The following is a 16,193-nucleotide window of genomic DNA, read 5'->3' as shown; positions in this document are numbered from 1 at the left end:
CGTACATGTTGTGTGTTTGTAATGTAGTAACAAAACAGGCACATTTATAATAACATGTAATTGTTTTCATTTCAGCAATCATTTAAAGCATTACCTCAACTTTTTAGTCGGCCGTATTAATTTCACAAAGCGCACAGCAACTCATCCTGCTTCCGTCAACAACAAGAACTACCACTAATCATGGCAGACTTCTTAAGAGCCAACAATGACTTCTCAGGGACAAATGATGATCCAAAACCTTTATCTTTTTTAGCATTAATATACAGTGGATATACATATACAGTGGATGAGCTACAAGTTTTAAAAGCTGGGTGCCAGGCTTATCCAGTTGTAGTAAAACACTAAGGCAACATGTAGCACTAGGGATGAATGGTAAATGTTTCAACAACAAACTAAGACTAAGATTTCAAAAAAATGCTGTGAGGAAATGAGCCAGAATGCACCGATTCAGGCGGTGTGACACAGTATATATTGGCAAATTTTTTATTGAGCTAAACATGTATTATTTTGGAAAATATTTCAATCCTTAGAAGATCTCATAAACCATGACATTTAACTTCCTATTGTTGCATTAAAAAAGAATCACTTTAGTTCATTACGCTGCTTGTTTGGCCCTGAGTAGAGGTTTGTGTGTGTCTGTCACCCTAGTACAGGGGTATGCAACCTTTGGCTCTTTCATCCCTCTGTTAGGGCTCCAGCTACCTTATGCTTCCGTGTACTTGAGGCACCGTCATGAGCAGGGGTCCCCAAACTACGGCCCGCGGGCCGAATTCGGCCCCCCAGCATGCAAAATCAGGCCCACGGGAAGTCCCAAGTTAAAAAAAAAAAGTATTATTATTTTTTATTTTTTTATTTTTATTTTTTTAAATCTTTCATTTCTAATCAATTTTTTACCGCTTGTTACTCTCGGTATCTCCTAGCCCAGGGGTGGGCAATTAATTTTTACCGGGGGCCGCATGAGCTACCCGAGCACTGCTGGAGGGCCACATTGACAATATTTCAATTAAATTTTGCTCAATATTATTTTTGATATATACCGTAAGATAAATAATAATAATAATAATAATAATAGTAATACTTCAACATAGTGTGTGTAACAGCATTCCATTACTAATATATATAAATTAACATTAATAATAAATGACAGTAAAATAAGCACACGTATGACTGAGGAGTCATAGTGTAACTTTGTGTGGTGTTTGAGTTGTCCGACTTTTTGTGTGGCCTTAAACGCACCAGTGGTGCTATGCGTGCTGGTGACAGATGACAAGTTGGTTTTGGCCTGGTTTGTACGGCAGAAAATGACTAGTTTTTCGAGATAGAATTGTTTTACTCATGTTTTTGGTGTGGTTATGTCCGAATATAAACAGTTTTGTTCAATAAAGTGATCGATATAATTCCTGTCCTCGAAGCATCTCGATAGACGTTACAATAATTGAACGGTGTTCAATTGAACGGTGTTGACGAACACCATTAGGGCCGCTTGTTGTCACTGTCACTCAAAGTTGCATTGCAAAATTCCATAGAATAAATATGTTTATTTTGTTTAGAATTCAGATGGGATTTGATTTGGTGCGCGGCATATACTTGCTGCGCGCAGCAGACGCTTGAACAGTGCGCAATTGCGCAGGCACGCACCTTAGGTGAGGGGACGTTGCTTTGCAGTTCATGTGTTGTTGAAAACACGGCATTCCTCATCAACTTTTCTCTTTTTGGCGTCTCGGGTGTAAACCGTGCATCACTTGTCGCTGCATGTGCACCTTCACTCGCAGGTTACACACGGACACACGCCCATAAATAATACTTTTCAAAATAAAAGCAGCACAGTTGTATTGCGCGCAGGACATAGATGTTTTTTCAACTTTATTTTGTAATTGCAGTTGTTCACATTCACTCACAATCACGCATACGTCCACACGGAAGTAATACAAATAACGATTTTCAAAACAAAAGCAGCACCGTTGTATTGCACACTCGACATAGATACTTTTTTAAATTTATTTTGTAATTTATAATTGGCCTCACGCGGGCCGAACAGGGACGCACAAAGGGCCGGATGCGGCCCGCGGGCCGCAGAATGCCCAGGTCTGTCCTAGCCGCTCAGGCAAATCATATTGTCTAAAAATAAATTTTCCCATCGATAATGTGACAATGTTAAATGACAAAACGGATTAACTCGCTGGAATATAAAGACAATGTGTATATATATATATATATATATATATATATATATATATATATATATATATATATATATATATATATATATATATATATATATATATATATATATATATATATATATATATATATATATATATATATATATATATGTACAGCCCGGCCCCCGGCCAAATTTTTTTAACCCAATGCGGCCCCCGAGTCAAAAACTTAGGGGACCCCTGGTCATGAGTCTTTCAAAGTTCTGCATCAGCCATTCATTTCTAGGGCCAGTGTTTTCTGGTGAGAAACCTTGACACTTCCCAGCAAGCACAAGACATTGATACAACATTGATTATACATACATGTCCTTTAAATCTGACTTCGAAACAAAGTTGCAAAATAGTTGTATTTGTAAATTGAGACAACGTTGATGTTTAACGTTGGATCCACTTTGTTTGTCGGGAAATGGCCGAATTTCAATGGTCAAATCAACGTCAGAACCCAACATTGATTAAACATCGTCAAAAAGCATGTTGTTTCAACGTTAGGGTTGAGTTGCTCAACGTCAAGGCCGAATTCAACAAGTTCTCAACATTGTTTTAATGTCTTGTGCCTGCTGGGCTAACTTGATGATTTAGCCCGTTAGCTTCCTTTGGTGCTAACAAACAATGGTAACTAAAGAGGGATTGAGTGTTTTTGAAACTGGTGCTGTGTTACATTACTTACATTGCAAACAAAGAAGGCATTTTTGCAAAGGTGGGTGGTATGCCTCATGATTTAATCACATCAACACAGTACAAGTACTAAAAGCCAACCAATTACAGCCTTTTCTGCGTCGCTGCAACGCAACGTTAAGACTTTTTTTTTTGGTGTAGGCCACACTACACAAGAGGATTTGGAGGGGGAAGACAGAGCTTAACGCAGCAGCATAAACGTGTTTTAAATAGAATAGCACAGAAGCATGGAAATACCTAGTAAAGGAGAAACATGGGAGAAAAGGAGATGTGTGACAACCAGTGTCAGGCATAATGCCGTTCCATAATAACAGCGTTACTAACACACACACAACTTTAACTACTATCGGGGAATAATTGACAATTCAATGAAGTAATAATCATGTAATCCCAAAAGACCGTGTTTGTAGACAAAGAGCGAAACAGTCACCAAAGCACATTCAATCCCTGTATGAACCATACAGTAATTAGGGGCGGTATAGCTCGGTTGGTAGAGTGGCCGTGCCAGCAACTTGAGGGTTCCAGGTTCGATCCCCGCTTCCGTCATCCTAGTCACTGCCGTTGTGTCCTTGGGCAAGACACTTTACCCACCTGCTCCCAGTGCCACCCACACTGGTTTAAATGTAACTTAGATATTGGGTTTCACTATGTAAAGCGCTTTGAGTCACTGGAGAAAAAGCGCTATATAAATGTAATTCACTTCACTTCACTTAACACTGATGACAACACAACAGGATCTTGACTAATTGTCAGGTGGCGACAGGTGTGGGTCATTTGGGAAAATATAGACAAAAACTAGAAAAGAAGCCGGGGGGAGAAAAAGACAGGAACGTAACGTGACAATACCTTAAAGTATAAGTAGCATTAACTTTAATATTGTGATCAATAGGTTTTGTGGCTCCAAGTGGGTTTTGATCTGGTTGAAACGGGCACTAATGGCTCTTTTGATGCAAAAGGTTGCCGATCCCTGACCTAGTACTTACCAGACACTGATTCTAATGCAGACAACAACATGAATTAATGCAAGTGGGTTTGTATTTATGAGGGTGGGGGTGAGGCCGAGTTGAGTAACAAAGCAACATATTGATGCAGCCTCCGCAGAACGGCCCATGAGGCATTTTTGTGAATGCATATGTGGTTGTGTTTCACCCACCTCGTTGCCATACATCATGATGTGGTGCGTGGTGATAAGGGCTTTAAAAACCACCACCCAGCTGGAGTTGGCGGTGCGCTCAAACAGCGTGTCGGCCAGCTGGGGAATGTTCACATTCATCTCATTGGTGCAGTGAATCAAATCTGCAACATAACACAAAGAGGATGTTGTGAAAAACAGTTTGACAGCATTAGCAAAATTGCTGTTGACACAAAGATAACTTTCACACGGGGGGTCCTTTGAGGACATACAAAACATGACATGTCAGCAGAATTACTAAATGAATAAAGTGTGGACAGGTGCCGACTTCTTCCTTTGACTTGACTTTGACAGTGTCCTTTCTCCTCTTCAGCGACATGTCAACACAGCGTCAAGACTCCCTCATTCATTGCATATGGAGGACAAACTAATGTTGGGATGCCCACAGCAACACAGGCTGTTTACTTTGCCATCTGATAATGTAACTATTGAGGTCAGGTTACGAAAGACAGTGAAAGAGTGTCTCAACTAAGAATGCAACGATTATAGATTTGATTGTGCTATTATAGTCATAGCCAAGTAATAATCAAGGTTTCAAGATTATTACAATTATTATGCATTGATTAATTTCACAAAAAAAAGTTTATAAACTCACATTTTCCTGAGAGATTTTGATGTTTTATTTAACTGTTGGAAATAACAATAATCAAATAACATTGTAATAACACAAGATAATAAATATAAACAAAAAATATTTAAAAATTAAATTAAAAAATTATTAATGAGACTAAGATTATAAACGCACTGTTTGCAACTTACTCACAGTAAAAATTTTCTAAGCAAAAATTATAACAACAACACCACTAGCTAGCTTATGTCACTACTACTACACAACAGATTGTCACTGATTGTGTGTGACACATTTATATTTAACTCACTACCAACTCAACAACTCAATTCTTCAAGAAGTAACTTGCCACTAACATAATTTAACCAGTTAATAGATATTTCCCCCTCTTTGTCATGTAAAGCTGGGTGGTGATCCCGGAAATGCTGCGCCATATTGGACATATTATATTATGCTCCTTGGTAATTTTTTTAAGTACTATTTTTTTTAAGTGGGGTAGCGTTTCTCAGAAGGAGAGCAGTCAATTAGAAACTTGAGGGTTCCTGGTTCGAATCCAGCTCCCGCCATTCTAGTTATCTGGGTCCTTTGGCAAGACACTTCACCCACCTTGATGGCAGTGCCACCCACACTGGTATAAATGTAGCTTAAAATGTAGATAATGGGTTCAATGTTTTGAGCCACTAAAGAAAAAAGTGCTATATAAATATAATTAACTTCAAAATGAACTTCAATTCAAAATGTTCCCATGCCAAAATTGTTTTCAGGTTGGAACAGTTTGCTGCTTGGTCCTACTTATGTTTTTAAGATGATAGCGTTGTAGTAGCTGGTAGCATACTAGCGTGTCTTTCGATAGGTGTGTAAAGCTTGTGCACTGCTAGTGGAACGTTGTTTTCGTTCTGTGCAGGTTGTGTCGAAAATAACCATACTTGCCAACCTTGAGACCTCCGATACCGGGGGGTGGGGGGTGGTTGGGGGCGGGGTTAAGGGCGTGGTTAATAGGGCAGTATATTTACAGCTAGAATTCACCAACTCAAGTATTTCATATATATATATATATATATATATATATATATACGTATGAAATACTTGACTTTCAGTGAATTTTAGCTATATATATATATTTATTTTATTATACATATAAATACAATAAATACTTGAAATTCAGTGTACCGGAGGCTATCCAGTAGATGGCAGTATTGTCCTGTTTAACTTGTCCGTTCATGACTGAGTATATCATTTCGGCCACCGTGTTCAATGGAGAAGTCTGTTCTACAAAATGTACAGGCAACATACATACCCCTTCCCCTTCTAACTGTCCTGGATGAACTGAAATTCTTGTTTCTATTTGTTTTGGAACTTGCAAGCGTATTTTTTCATCTTGCTCGTCGACGGCGTCGCCATGTCTGTAACTTCCTCGTTCTTCTGCTTCGTCTCCTTGTTGTGTGCGCAGTTGTGCACTCTACTCTCTACAAGCCGTAGATGTTATGACGTCATTGGGCAGGCAAGCTGTTTATATTGTGGGAAAGCGGACGTGAGAACAGGCTGTCCCCACTCAGGTCCACATTGAGCTGGAGGGGGCGTGGCCTCCAGCTCCGGCTGAATACCGGGAGTTTGTTGGGAGAAAATTTCTGCCGGGAGGTTATCGGGAGAAGCGCTGAATACAGGGAGTCTCCCGGTAAAACCGGGAGGGTTGGCAAGTATGAAAATAACGTACCGGCATAATGGTAAATGGGTTATACTTGTATAGCGCTTTTCTACCTTCAAGGTACTCAAAGCGCTTTGACACTATTTCCACATTCACACACTGATGGCGGGAGATGCCATGCAAGGCCCTAACTAAGACCCATCAGGAGCAACGTTGAAGTGTCTTGCTCAAGGACTCAAGGGACGTGACTAGGATGGCGGAAGCCGGGGATCGAACCAGGAGCCCTCAGGTTTCTGGCACAGCTGCTGTACAAACCGAGCCTCGCCGTCCCAATAATAATAATGTCCTTTTACAGTGAGTGAGAAGAACTGAAACACACGGTGTTGTGGAGCCTATGCATTTAAATAACCGTTTTCAATCTCGTTTAATAATAAAACCGGTTAATAGTTGCATCTTTAGTCTCAAACTGCATTCATTTTGATGGCCAACAAGTAAATAGGCATGTGCAAGTGTGACAGATAGACTATCAAATGGGCCTCTTGTTTGTTTCATTCCTGTGCTCTCCAAGCTCCTCGGGCCCCTCCTCTCCTTGTCTCTTTGTTCTTCACCACATGACATGATAAGATGCTGGCTCTCACACCTGGTAACTACGGAAACAGCTTCTCATTTGGCAACCGGAGGACAACAGCGGGGAAAGTCCTGTCGGGGGACTTCATCATCATAATTGCACATGTGCATGAGCGCGAGAGGTCATTCAGCAAAGCCCATCCACCCAATAGCCTTTACTCAGTTTATAAATCATCACTCCGACTCCATCTTACAACATATCACAAAGGCACACTGTAGCACAACTGACTCATTTAAGGGTTTCAATGACAACCAGAACAATGTGAGTGTGACTGTGCAGTGATTTTCAGATAACATGGCACACATTTGAAAAATACAGTGTATGTTTAACAAACTCTCCATTATGGTAAAGCAGTGGTCCTCATACTTTTTTTCACCAAGTACCCACCTCTGAAAACACTTGGCTCTCCAAGTAGCACTATATAGCCAACATTCAAATACAGTAGCACAGTAGGCTAAAGTATTTATTAAAAAGAAGGCAGGTTTTATTTGACAAGTACACTACCGTTCAAAAGTTTGGGGTCACGTTGAAATGTCCTTATTTTTGAAGGAAAAGCACTGTACTTTTCAATGAAGATAACTTTAAACTAGTCTTAACTTTAAAGAAATACACTCTATACATTGCTAATGTGGTAAATTACTATTCTAGCTGCAAATGTCTGGTTTTTGGTGAAATATCTACATAGGTGTATAGAGGCCCATTTCCAGCAACTATCAGTCCAGTGTTCTAATGGTACAATGTGTTTGCTCATTGGCTCAGAAGGCTAATTGATGATTAGAAAACCCTTGTGCAATCATGTTCACACATCTGAAAACAGTTTAGCTCGTTACAGAAGCTGGTTACTGGGGTTCAATCCCCACCTTCTACCATCCTAGTCACGTCCGTTGTGTCCTTGGGCAAGACACTTCACCCTTGCTCCTGATGGCTGCTGGTTAGCGCCTTGCATGGCAGCTCACGCCATCAGTGTGTGAATGTGTGTGTGAATGGGTGAATGTGGAAATACTGTCAAAGCGCTTTGAGTACCTTGAAGGTAGAAAAGCGCTTTACAAGTATAACCCATTTATCATTATATAATTAAACACTCAAAATGGCCAGAAAAAGAGAACTTTCATCTGAAACTCGACAGTCTATTCTTGTTCTTAGAAATGAAGGCTATTCCACAAAATTGTTTGGGTGACCCCAAACTTTTGAACGGTAGTGTATATTTCATATTTTTGACCACATTACACATTAACATTACACACAGTTTAAAGTTTAAAGTGTGTTTGACTATGGGAAAATAAAACACTGTACTTTAAGTTTTTCTTCGGCGTACCACTAGTGGTACACGTACCACAACCACTGTGCTAAATTGTCTGCTTTCTGCACGGACTACTGACGACTCATGAGGTAGATATACTCTTGAACAGGAGACTTAAAATTCTCAACCAAAGCACTAAAGGGCAGTGATTAATCGAAACATAATCGACTGACATTTAGAACTTTAAACCCAGGGAAAACTCCTGTGTTGATTATTCCCTCTTTGTAATTTTCTCTTTACTAGTACACCATGATCACCATCCCCTTAAAATACAGTACTGATTGTGTAGTTACAAGAGAGGAAGCCAGGTGTCGCAATGTGTGAAGGCTGCAAAAAAACAAACAGAAGAAGAAAGCAAGTAACAGTGTCCCATCCAGTCTTGTATGCACCCAAAGGAAATGTTGGTTGTTTGGACACACTTTGGCTTCAATAAGAATGAAGTCGAAAAAAAAGAGAGTAGTAGTAAAGAGTGGAAAAAATGTTAAATTAAGCAAAACATGCGTCAAAAGGTTCATATAATCATGATTTAGATTTTTGCCATCAATTCCCAGCTACTTCTGACTTGATATTTATCTTGTGTAGTAGTGAGCAATGACGACCGCAACATTCAGATTGCTGTTGGCACTGGAACTAAAGTAATCACTCAGTAACAACAGTTTATTTTTAATGTACGTTTTGCTCATAAACAAAAGGAAAACACATTTGTGAAGTTGGACTGTGCAACACTTGCACGAGTCACGGCACACGTAGCCCACAATAGGGAAGCAACAATTAATCGGTTTTACTACTATTAACCGCGATTAAAAACGTCACAATTATTTAATGTTTCTGTGTGTTTCAGTCCTGCGCACTCATTATAAACGGCTGGTACTGTAGCGGTTGCTTTAAAGGCCTACTGAAACCCACTACTACCGACCACGCAGTCTGATAGTTTATATATCAATGATGAAATCTTAACATTGCAACACATTCCAATACGGCCGGGTTAACTTATAAAGTGCAATTTTAAATTTCCCGGGAAACTTCCGCTTGAAAACGTCTAGGTATGATGATGTTTGCGCGTGACGTCAATGGTTGAACCGGAAGTATTGGGACAGTCCATTGTATCCCAATACAAACAGCTTTGTTTTCATCGCAAAATTCCACAGTATTCTGGACATCTGTGTTGGTGAATCTTTTGCAATTTGTTTAACGAACAATGAAGACTGCAAAGAAGAAAGCTGTAGGTGGGATCGGTGTATTAGCGGCTGGCTGCAGCAACACAACCAGGAGGACTTTGAGTTGGATAGCAGACGCGCTATCCGACGCTAGCCGCCGACCGCATCGATGATCGGGTGAAGTCCTTCGTCGCGCCGTCGATCGCTGGAGCGCAGGTGAGCACGGGTGTTGATGAGCAGATGAGGGCTGGCGTAGGTGGAGCGCTAATGTTTTTATCATAGCTCTGACGAGGTCCCGTAGCTAAGTTAGCTTCAATGGCGTCGTTACCAACAGCATTGCTAGGCTTCGACAGGCGGCACAGCATTAACCGTGTAATTACAGGTCCAGTGTTTGGTTCGGTGTCTCCTGATAGTAGTATTGTTGATCTTCTGTCTATCCTTCCAGTCAGGGGCTTTTTTCTTTTGTTTCTATCTGCATTTGAGCCTGATGCTATCACGTTAGCTCCGTAGCTAAAGTGCTTCACCGATGTATTGTCGTGGAGATAAAAGTCACTGCAAGGAACAAAACAAAGTTAGACCCCGCACTTATACCCACCTAGCGAGAGACCTGCTTAGCATGCTGCATTAGCTTAAAAATGGCAGCAGGACCAAGCAGCAAACTTTCCCCACCCAAATAAAGCTGAAGTCGGCAGTGTGGGAACATTTCTGGTACTTAAAAAAATGACCAGGGAGTCACTGAAGATGATGGCTCACCCACTTGAAAATCCTGCCAAAATGAAAATGGGACTAAAGGGTCTAATATGTCCAATATGGTGAGGCATTTGAGGGATCACCACCCAGTTTTACACGCCAAAGTGAAGGCAAGACATAATGACTGAGTTAAATTATGTTATTGGCAAGTTACTTCATGAAGAGTTGATTTGGTAGGAGGTTAAATATAAACGTGTCACTTACAATCAATGGCTTAGTGGTGAGTCAGTTCAGTGTAAACAAACCGCAACAGGCACTCCTGTCATTCATTCCTCTTCATTCAGTAACACTTTTTTGCTAGATTGCTTCTTCTTGTCTGTGTTGAATAAACTATAGGCACTTTAACATAGCAAGTGGAAAACACTAATACAACATCCAGAGCTGGTAGAATAACACTGCTATACCAAGGGATCTAATTATGTGCATTCCAGTTAATAACACAGCATAATATAAATGATTCATTTATTTAGCGCTTTTTCCCAAATGACTCAAAGCACTTTACATTGAGAAACACATTATCTAAATTTAAGCTACATTTAGACCAGTGTGGGTGGCACTGGGAGCAAGGTGGGTGAAGTATCTTGCCCAAGGACACAATGGCAGAACGAGGATGGCAAAGGCTCGATTCGAAACAGGAACCCCACCATCTGAACAAAACCTCCTCCCAAAAAATAAGAATAAATAGGCATGGATAAGTGATGACAATTGAGTAACATTCCCGCCGATGGAAGTCAATAAAGTTAATCTTAGTCTTATAATAATCAAATTATTATTTAGTTAATTTATTTCTTATTAATATTTTTTGTTTACCTTGAGCATGCAAACGTTTAATCACCTTTTAACACTGAACATGTTTTCACCTTTGTATGATGGCACAAAACATCTGCAATATGTAATTTTAAGTGCTTTTAGTCAGAAAGGTCACTATTCTGCCTACCATTCTTATTTAGTTTTACAGACTTTTCTATGCAGAGGTAAACAGCACGTTGAGCCTAGTACATTCCACAGGTCTCTGTGAAGAATAGCGCAGAGACTTTACTTGGCGAACACTTTTTTGGCAGATAAGGAGAAACTTATCTGCCATTTCTTTCTTTCTTTCTCTCGCTCGCTCTAACTCATCAGTTTCTCTGTAGTCGCTCCCTTTATAGCTGTTCAAAGCCTTCCTCTTAGTTTCACAATTTCTTCTATTTTATTGTTTTTTTGCAGAGCTCATCTATGTAATTTTTATTCTTATAGCCAGACCTGTGTGTTGATTTCCTACCTGACGATTTAGGCTATCCTCAGAGGTAGTGACATCATGTGACTGTCAGGTATGAAATCAATACACAGGTCTGGGTATAACAGGGGTGTCCTAAGGTTTTAAAGGGGGGCTTAAAAAAAATTGGCAGAGGGCCGAAAGCCGACTGCATGCAAAGTAACATACATATAAACAGTCGTGGTCAAAAGTTTACATACACTTGTAAAGAACATAATGTCATGGCTGTCTTGAGTTTCTGATAATTTCTACAACTTTAATTGTTTTGTGATAGAATGATTAGAGCACATACTTGTTTTTTACAAAAAAAACATTCATGAAGTTTGGTTCTTTTATGAATTTATTATGGGTCTACTGAAAATGTGACCAAATCTGCTGGGTCAAAAGTATACATACAGTATACATCAATGTTATTATTTGGTTACATGTCCCTTGGCAAGTTTCACTGCGCTATTGGTAGCCATCCACAAGCTTCTGGTTGAATTTTTGACCACTCCTCTTGACAGAATTGGTAATAAATAAATGATAAATGGGTTATACTTGTATAGCGCTTTTCTACCTTCAAGGTACTCAAAGCGTTTTGACAGTATTTCCACATTCACCCATTCACACACACATTCACACACTGATGGCGGGAGCTGCCATGCAAGGCGCCAACCAGCAGCCATCAGGAGCAAGGGTGAAGTGTCTTGCCCAAGGACACAACGGGCGTGACTAGGATGGTAGAAGGTGGGGATTGAACCCCAGTAACCAGCAACCCTCCGATTGCTGGCACGGCCACTCTACCGACTTCGCCACGCCGCCCCTGTGACACGGACTTGTTTCTTAAGCATTGTCCACATGTTCTCAATGGAGTTTAAGTCAGTACTTTGGGAAGGCCATTCTATAACCTTGATTCTAGCCTGATTTAGCCATTCCTTTACCCCTTTTGACGTTTGTTTGGGGTCATTGTCCTGTTGGAACACCCAACTGCGCCCAAGACCCAACCTCCGGGCTGATGATTTTAGGTTGTCTTGAAGAATTTGGAGGTAATCCTCCTTTTTCATTTACCCATTTACTCTCTGTAAAGCACCAGTTCCATTGGCAGCAAAACAGGCTAGGATGAAAGGCCTCACATGTTCTCCTCCAAACATATTGCTTGGTATTGTGGCCAAACAGCTCAATTTGTGTTTCATCTGACCACAGAACTTTCCTCCAGAAGGTCTTATCTTTGTCCATGTGATCTGACACCTGTGTTCCAGCAGCTTCCAATTCATTGCAGACCTGCTTTTTGGTGGTTCTCGGTTGACTCTTGATCATCCTGACTAATTTTCTCTCAGCAGCAGGTGATAGCTTGCGTTTTCTTCCTGATCGTGGCAGTGACAAAACTGTGCCATGCACTTCATATTTACGAACAATTGTCTGCACAGTTGCTCTTGGGACCTTAAGCTGCTTTGAAATGGCTCCAAGTGACTTTCCTGACTTGTTCAAGTCAATGATTCGTTTTTTTCAGATCTGCTTTGACATTCCCATTGTCACGTTTATAACAGAGTCTAAAGACTGCATCACATGAGCCCTATTTAAATGTCATCAATCATAATCACCCACATGAAGTTAAGAGCCCATGCCATGAAGCTAATTTGATTTGATTGTAACTTTTCTACATCACCAAAATGTATAATGTATGTTATTGTATGTATACTTTTGACCCAGCAGATTTGGTCACATTTTCAGTAGACACACTGGAAGATAGGTATAGAACCAATATCGTTTTAAAAGTTATTCCATCAATTTTATCGATGCTAGAAATAGGAAAACATTGGATTTAGGAACGGCAGACATACAATTAAGTTTAGCACTTTTAAAAATAAGGACGTTAAACGTTAGGTCTGTTTTCCTGTCTGTGACGTCATCAAAACAAAAATGGCGGAGAAAGATCACACCAAACGTAAACAACACAAGACGACATCATTAATTACAACACACAAACTTACAGCTTCAGCACGATTGCAAAAGCCATAACAAATACAAATGACAACACAATAATTTAAAGCTGAAATGCAAGTTTAAGAGACAAAAGACGCGACTGCCACTCTGGAAGCGATGCACCGACTTCCGAAACACAATAACATGAAGTGTGACACACAACACGCAACTGGCAGCCAAGAAGAAGTCATTTAATCAGGAAGAAAGAAATAGAAGAGATGAATGAAAGAGGTTATGGAAATGAAGAAGCGAGGTGCCAACACCATCAACAGGGAAAGAGGGGCCAACACTCAGAAAAATAAAAGACGCGGCAGCTCAATGAGACATAAGCTTCCTTTCCTTACCTCCGATTCTCATTTGACAGCGAGCCCAAACAGTGTTGAGGTTGGGCAATTATGACCACGGGTGTAAAATACATATAAGAGTGACACACATAACGGTAGACTTGACTGTTGTACATGTGATCTCACCCTTGACAGTCATCTATTCTATTGGACGGTATAGCTCGGTTGGTAGAGCGGCCGTGCCAGCAACTTGAGGGTTGCAAGTTCGATCCCCGCTTCCGCCATCCTAGTCACTGCCGTTGTGTCCTTGGGCAAGACACTTTACCCACCTGCTCCCAGTGCCACCCCCACTGGTTTAAATGTAACTTAGATATTGGGTTTCACAATGTAAAGCGCTTTGAGTCACTTGAGAAAAAGCGCTATATAAATGTAATTCACTTCACTTCACTATTGCTCCCTGAACTGAGGACTATTGCTATCGCTCATCTTTGGCCTTTGATTCAGCCACAATAGACAAGAGACTGCCTGACACCGATGGAGCACATGGAAGTGTGTGTGTGTGTGTTGGCTGTTCAGCCTTGCGTTGAGCATTCACAAACTCGTTTCAGTGTTAAGAGCAAGCATGTGGTCAAGCGGATCAAGCGGCGAGTAGGAGAGACCACCAGCTGGCCTCCTCCCATCAGAGCCTCTTATTTTAATATCCACTACAGTGGATATGCGTCCTGCACCCCTGACTCATTCAAATTCAAAAGGACACAGTCAAACTCTCTCCATGCATCCACCTAATTTTTCCCATGAAAAACAATACATTGTGAACAAAACCTTGTGTTTAAAATCACAGTAACTAGTAGTGTGCAAACATTTGTTGAAAACAAATCAGTACTTGTTCAGGGTACACTGCAAAAACAGCGAGTGAAAAACTAAATATGTCAAAGATGCAAAATACTTGCCTGATTTGCCAAGCAGACTTTGCTTTTGTGGCCGTATGTGATGCAGAAGCATTTAAAGCGGATGACAGCTGAAGGACAAAGTTGTGTGAAAAATAGATTTAATTATAATTTTAGCCAGAGTCTACCAGCTAAACCAATGCGCATTTTCCAAACATCACCTAAAATGGCGATTTTCTTTTTGAGAAGGCTAGATGGTTTGGTGTCGTTTTGTTGTTAATGCTGCTATTTTGAGTGACTTTTCTTAACATGAAAATAATTACTTGTGTTTATCAGCACTTTGCTTGCCCTTGCTTTTAACCCTTGTGTTGTCCTCATTTCCTGTATACACCCCGTGTCCTCCGGGTCAAAATTACCTGTCTTCACTAAACCCCTAATATAAGCAGCTTAATTGAATTTAAACACCAAATTTCATCTTGCTTGAAGAAACAACTTGTCATTCACCACAAAATGTGTGAATAACTGAGTTTTCCCTCTTCACTTCATTTGTATAGCTTAAGAAAAGCAAAAAAATTTGCGTTTTGAATGCATTTTTATTCATCCCAATTACTCAGTTTCTTTCTTTTCTTTCTCCAGTGAACAATTGAAGAAAATGTACGATACAAAAATATGAAAAATAACATAACCCATTCAACTAATTAACTAACCCTAATTGGCACATGTAGGGCAGTATGCAAGTGCACAGCCTTTGCAGATATATTTCTTACACCTGCAGCACACAGTACGTGTTTTACAGTACTTCTTTTGAGGGCAGAACTGACATCTCTTCCTCTTACTTGCCCTAGCTGGGGAAGTGGCTGTGGTAGCTGGATCCTCAGGTTGATCAGGAGCTCCTGCTCTCTGAATAGCTTTCACAACTGCTGCTGAGGCTTCTGTGCGGGGGACATGCTTCCTTCTTTCAATGAATGGAATTACAAGTGCCTTTCCCAGCTGCTCCAGGAACACTTCTCTTGTTCTGCTTACGAGACATCCAGGTCGGGTTGATCTCTCTCCAAATCACAAAGGCATTGTAGGAGGAAACATCAATGATGTTGTGGAAGATGACCAGGGGCCAGCGGGCAGTCATCCTTCTGCAGCTGTATATTCCAATCACCTTATCTAGGTTGTCCACACCTCCCTTGTTGCGGTTGTAGTCTAGGATGATGACTGGCTTCCTGTCCTCATGATCGCCAACATCTCCATCTGTGTGTAGTGTGCTCAGAAGAACTACATTGTACCAGACCTCTCTTATGGCTGCAAGTTTGTCTGTCACACGTCTTGCTGGGTTTGACTCACGGTCATCAAATCGTATCAGTCTTGAGTAGGGGTGAAAGAGTTTGAGTGGCATTGTGGCTCAGAAAATTGGCCTTCTACTCTCTGCATCCCATAGACTAGTTGCAGCCTCACCTCGGGACCTGTATCCACCGGCTAAGATTAGCAGCCCTATAAGTAGGCTGCAGGTCAGTCTCATCCATCAGTCTCCATATTTGCGAAAACCCTCCAAATTTGTCATCTCCAGGATTATTTTTTCAATTACTGGTGTGATAAACAGGTAGAATGTAGAGACAATGTCATGGCAATGTCATTTTTTTTTTCATAAAGAAATACAATCATGTGTGCTTACGG

General features: G+C 40.6%; 1 protein-coding gene across 6 annotated transcripts in view; it reads right to left on the bottom strand.

The window, feature by feature from the left end:
• Window positions 1-16,193, bottom strand: part of si:ch211-200p22.4 (phosphatidylinositol-binding clathrin assembly protein) — a 97,577-nt gene that overhangs the window by 62,572 nt on the left and 18,812 nt on the right. For all 6 annotated transcript variants that reach the window (XM_062066103.1, XM_062066101.1, XM_062066104.1 and 3 more), the window contains exon 3: window positions 4,051-4,193. In XM_062066103.1, coding sequence (XP_061922087.1) covers window positions 4,051-4,193 — 143 coding nt within the window. The remainder of the gene's footprint in view (window positions 1-4,050; window positions 4,194-16,193) is intronic.

This window comes from Entelurus aequoreus, linkage group LG12 (assembly GCF_033978785.1).
Source record: "Entelurus aequoreus isolate RoL-2023_Sb linkage group LG12, RoL_Eaeq_v1.1, whole genome shotgun sequence".
Classification (NCBI taxonomy): domain Eukaryota; kingdom Metazoa; phylum Chordata; class Actinopteri; order Syngnathiformes; family Syngnathidae; genus Entelurus; species Entelurus aequoreus.
This window is presented reverse-complemented; position numbering and strand designations above follow the sequence as displayed.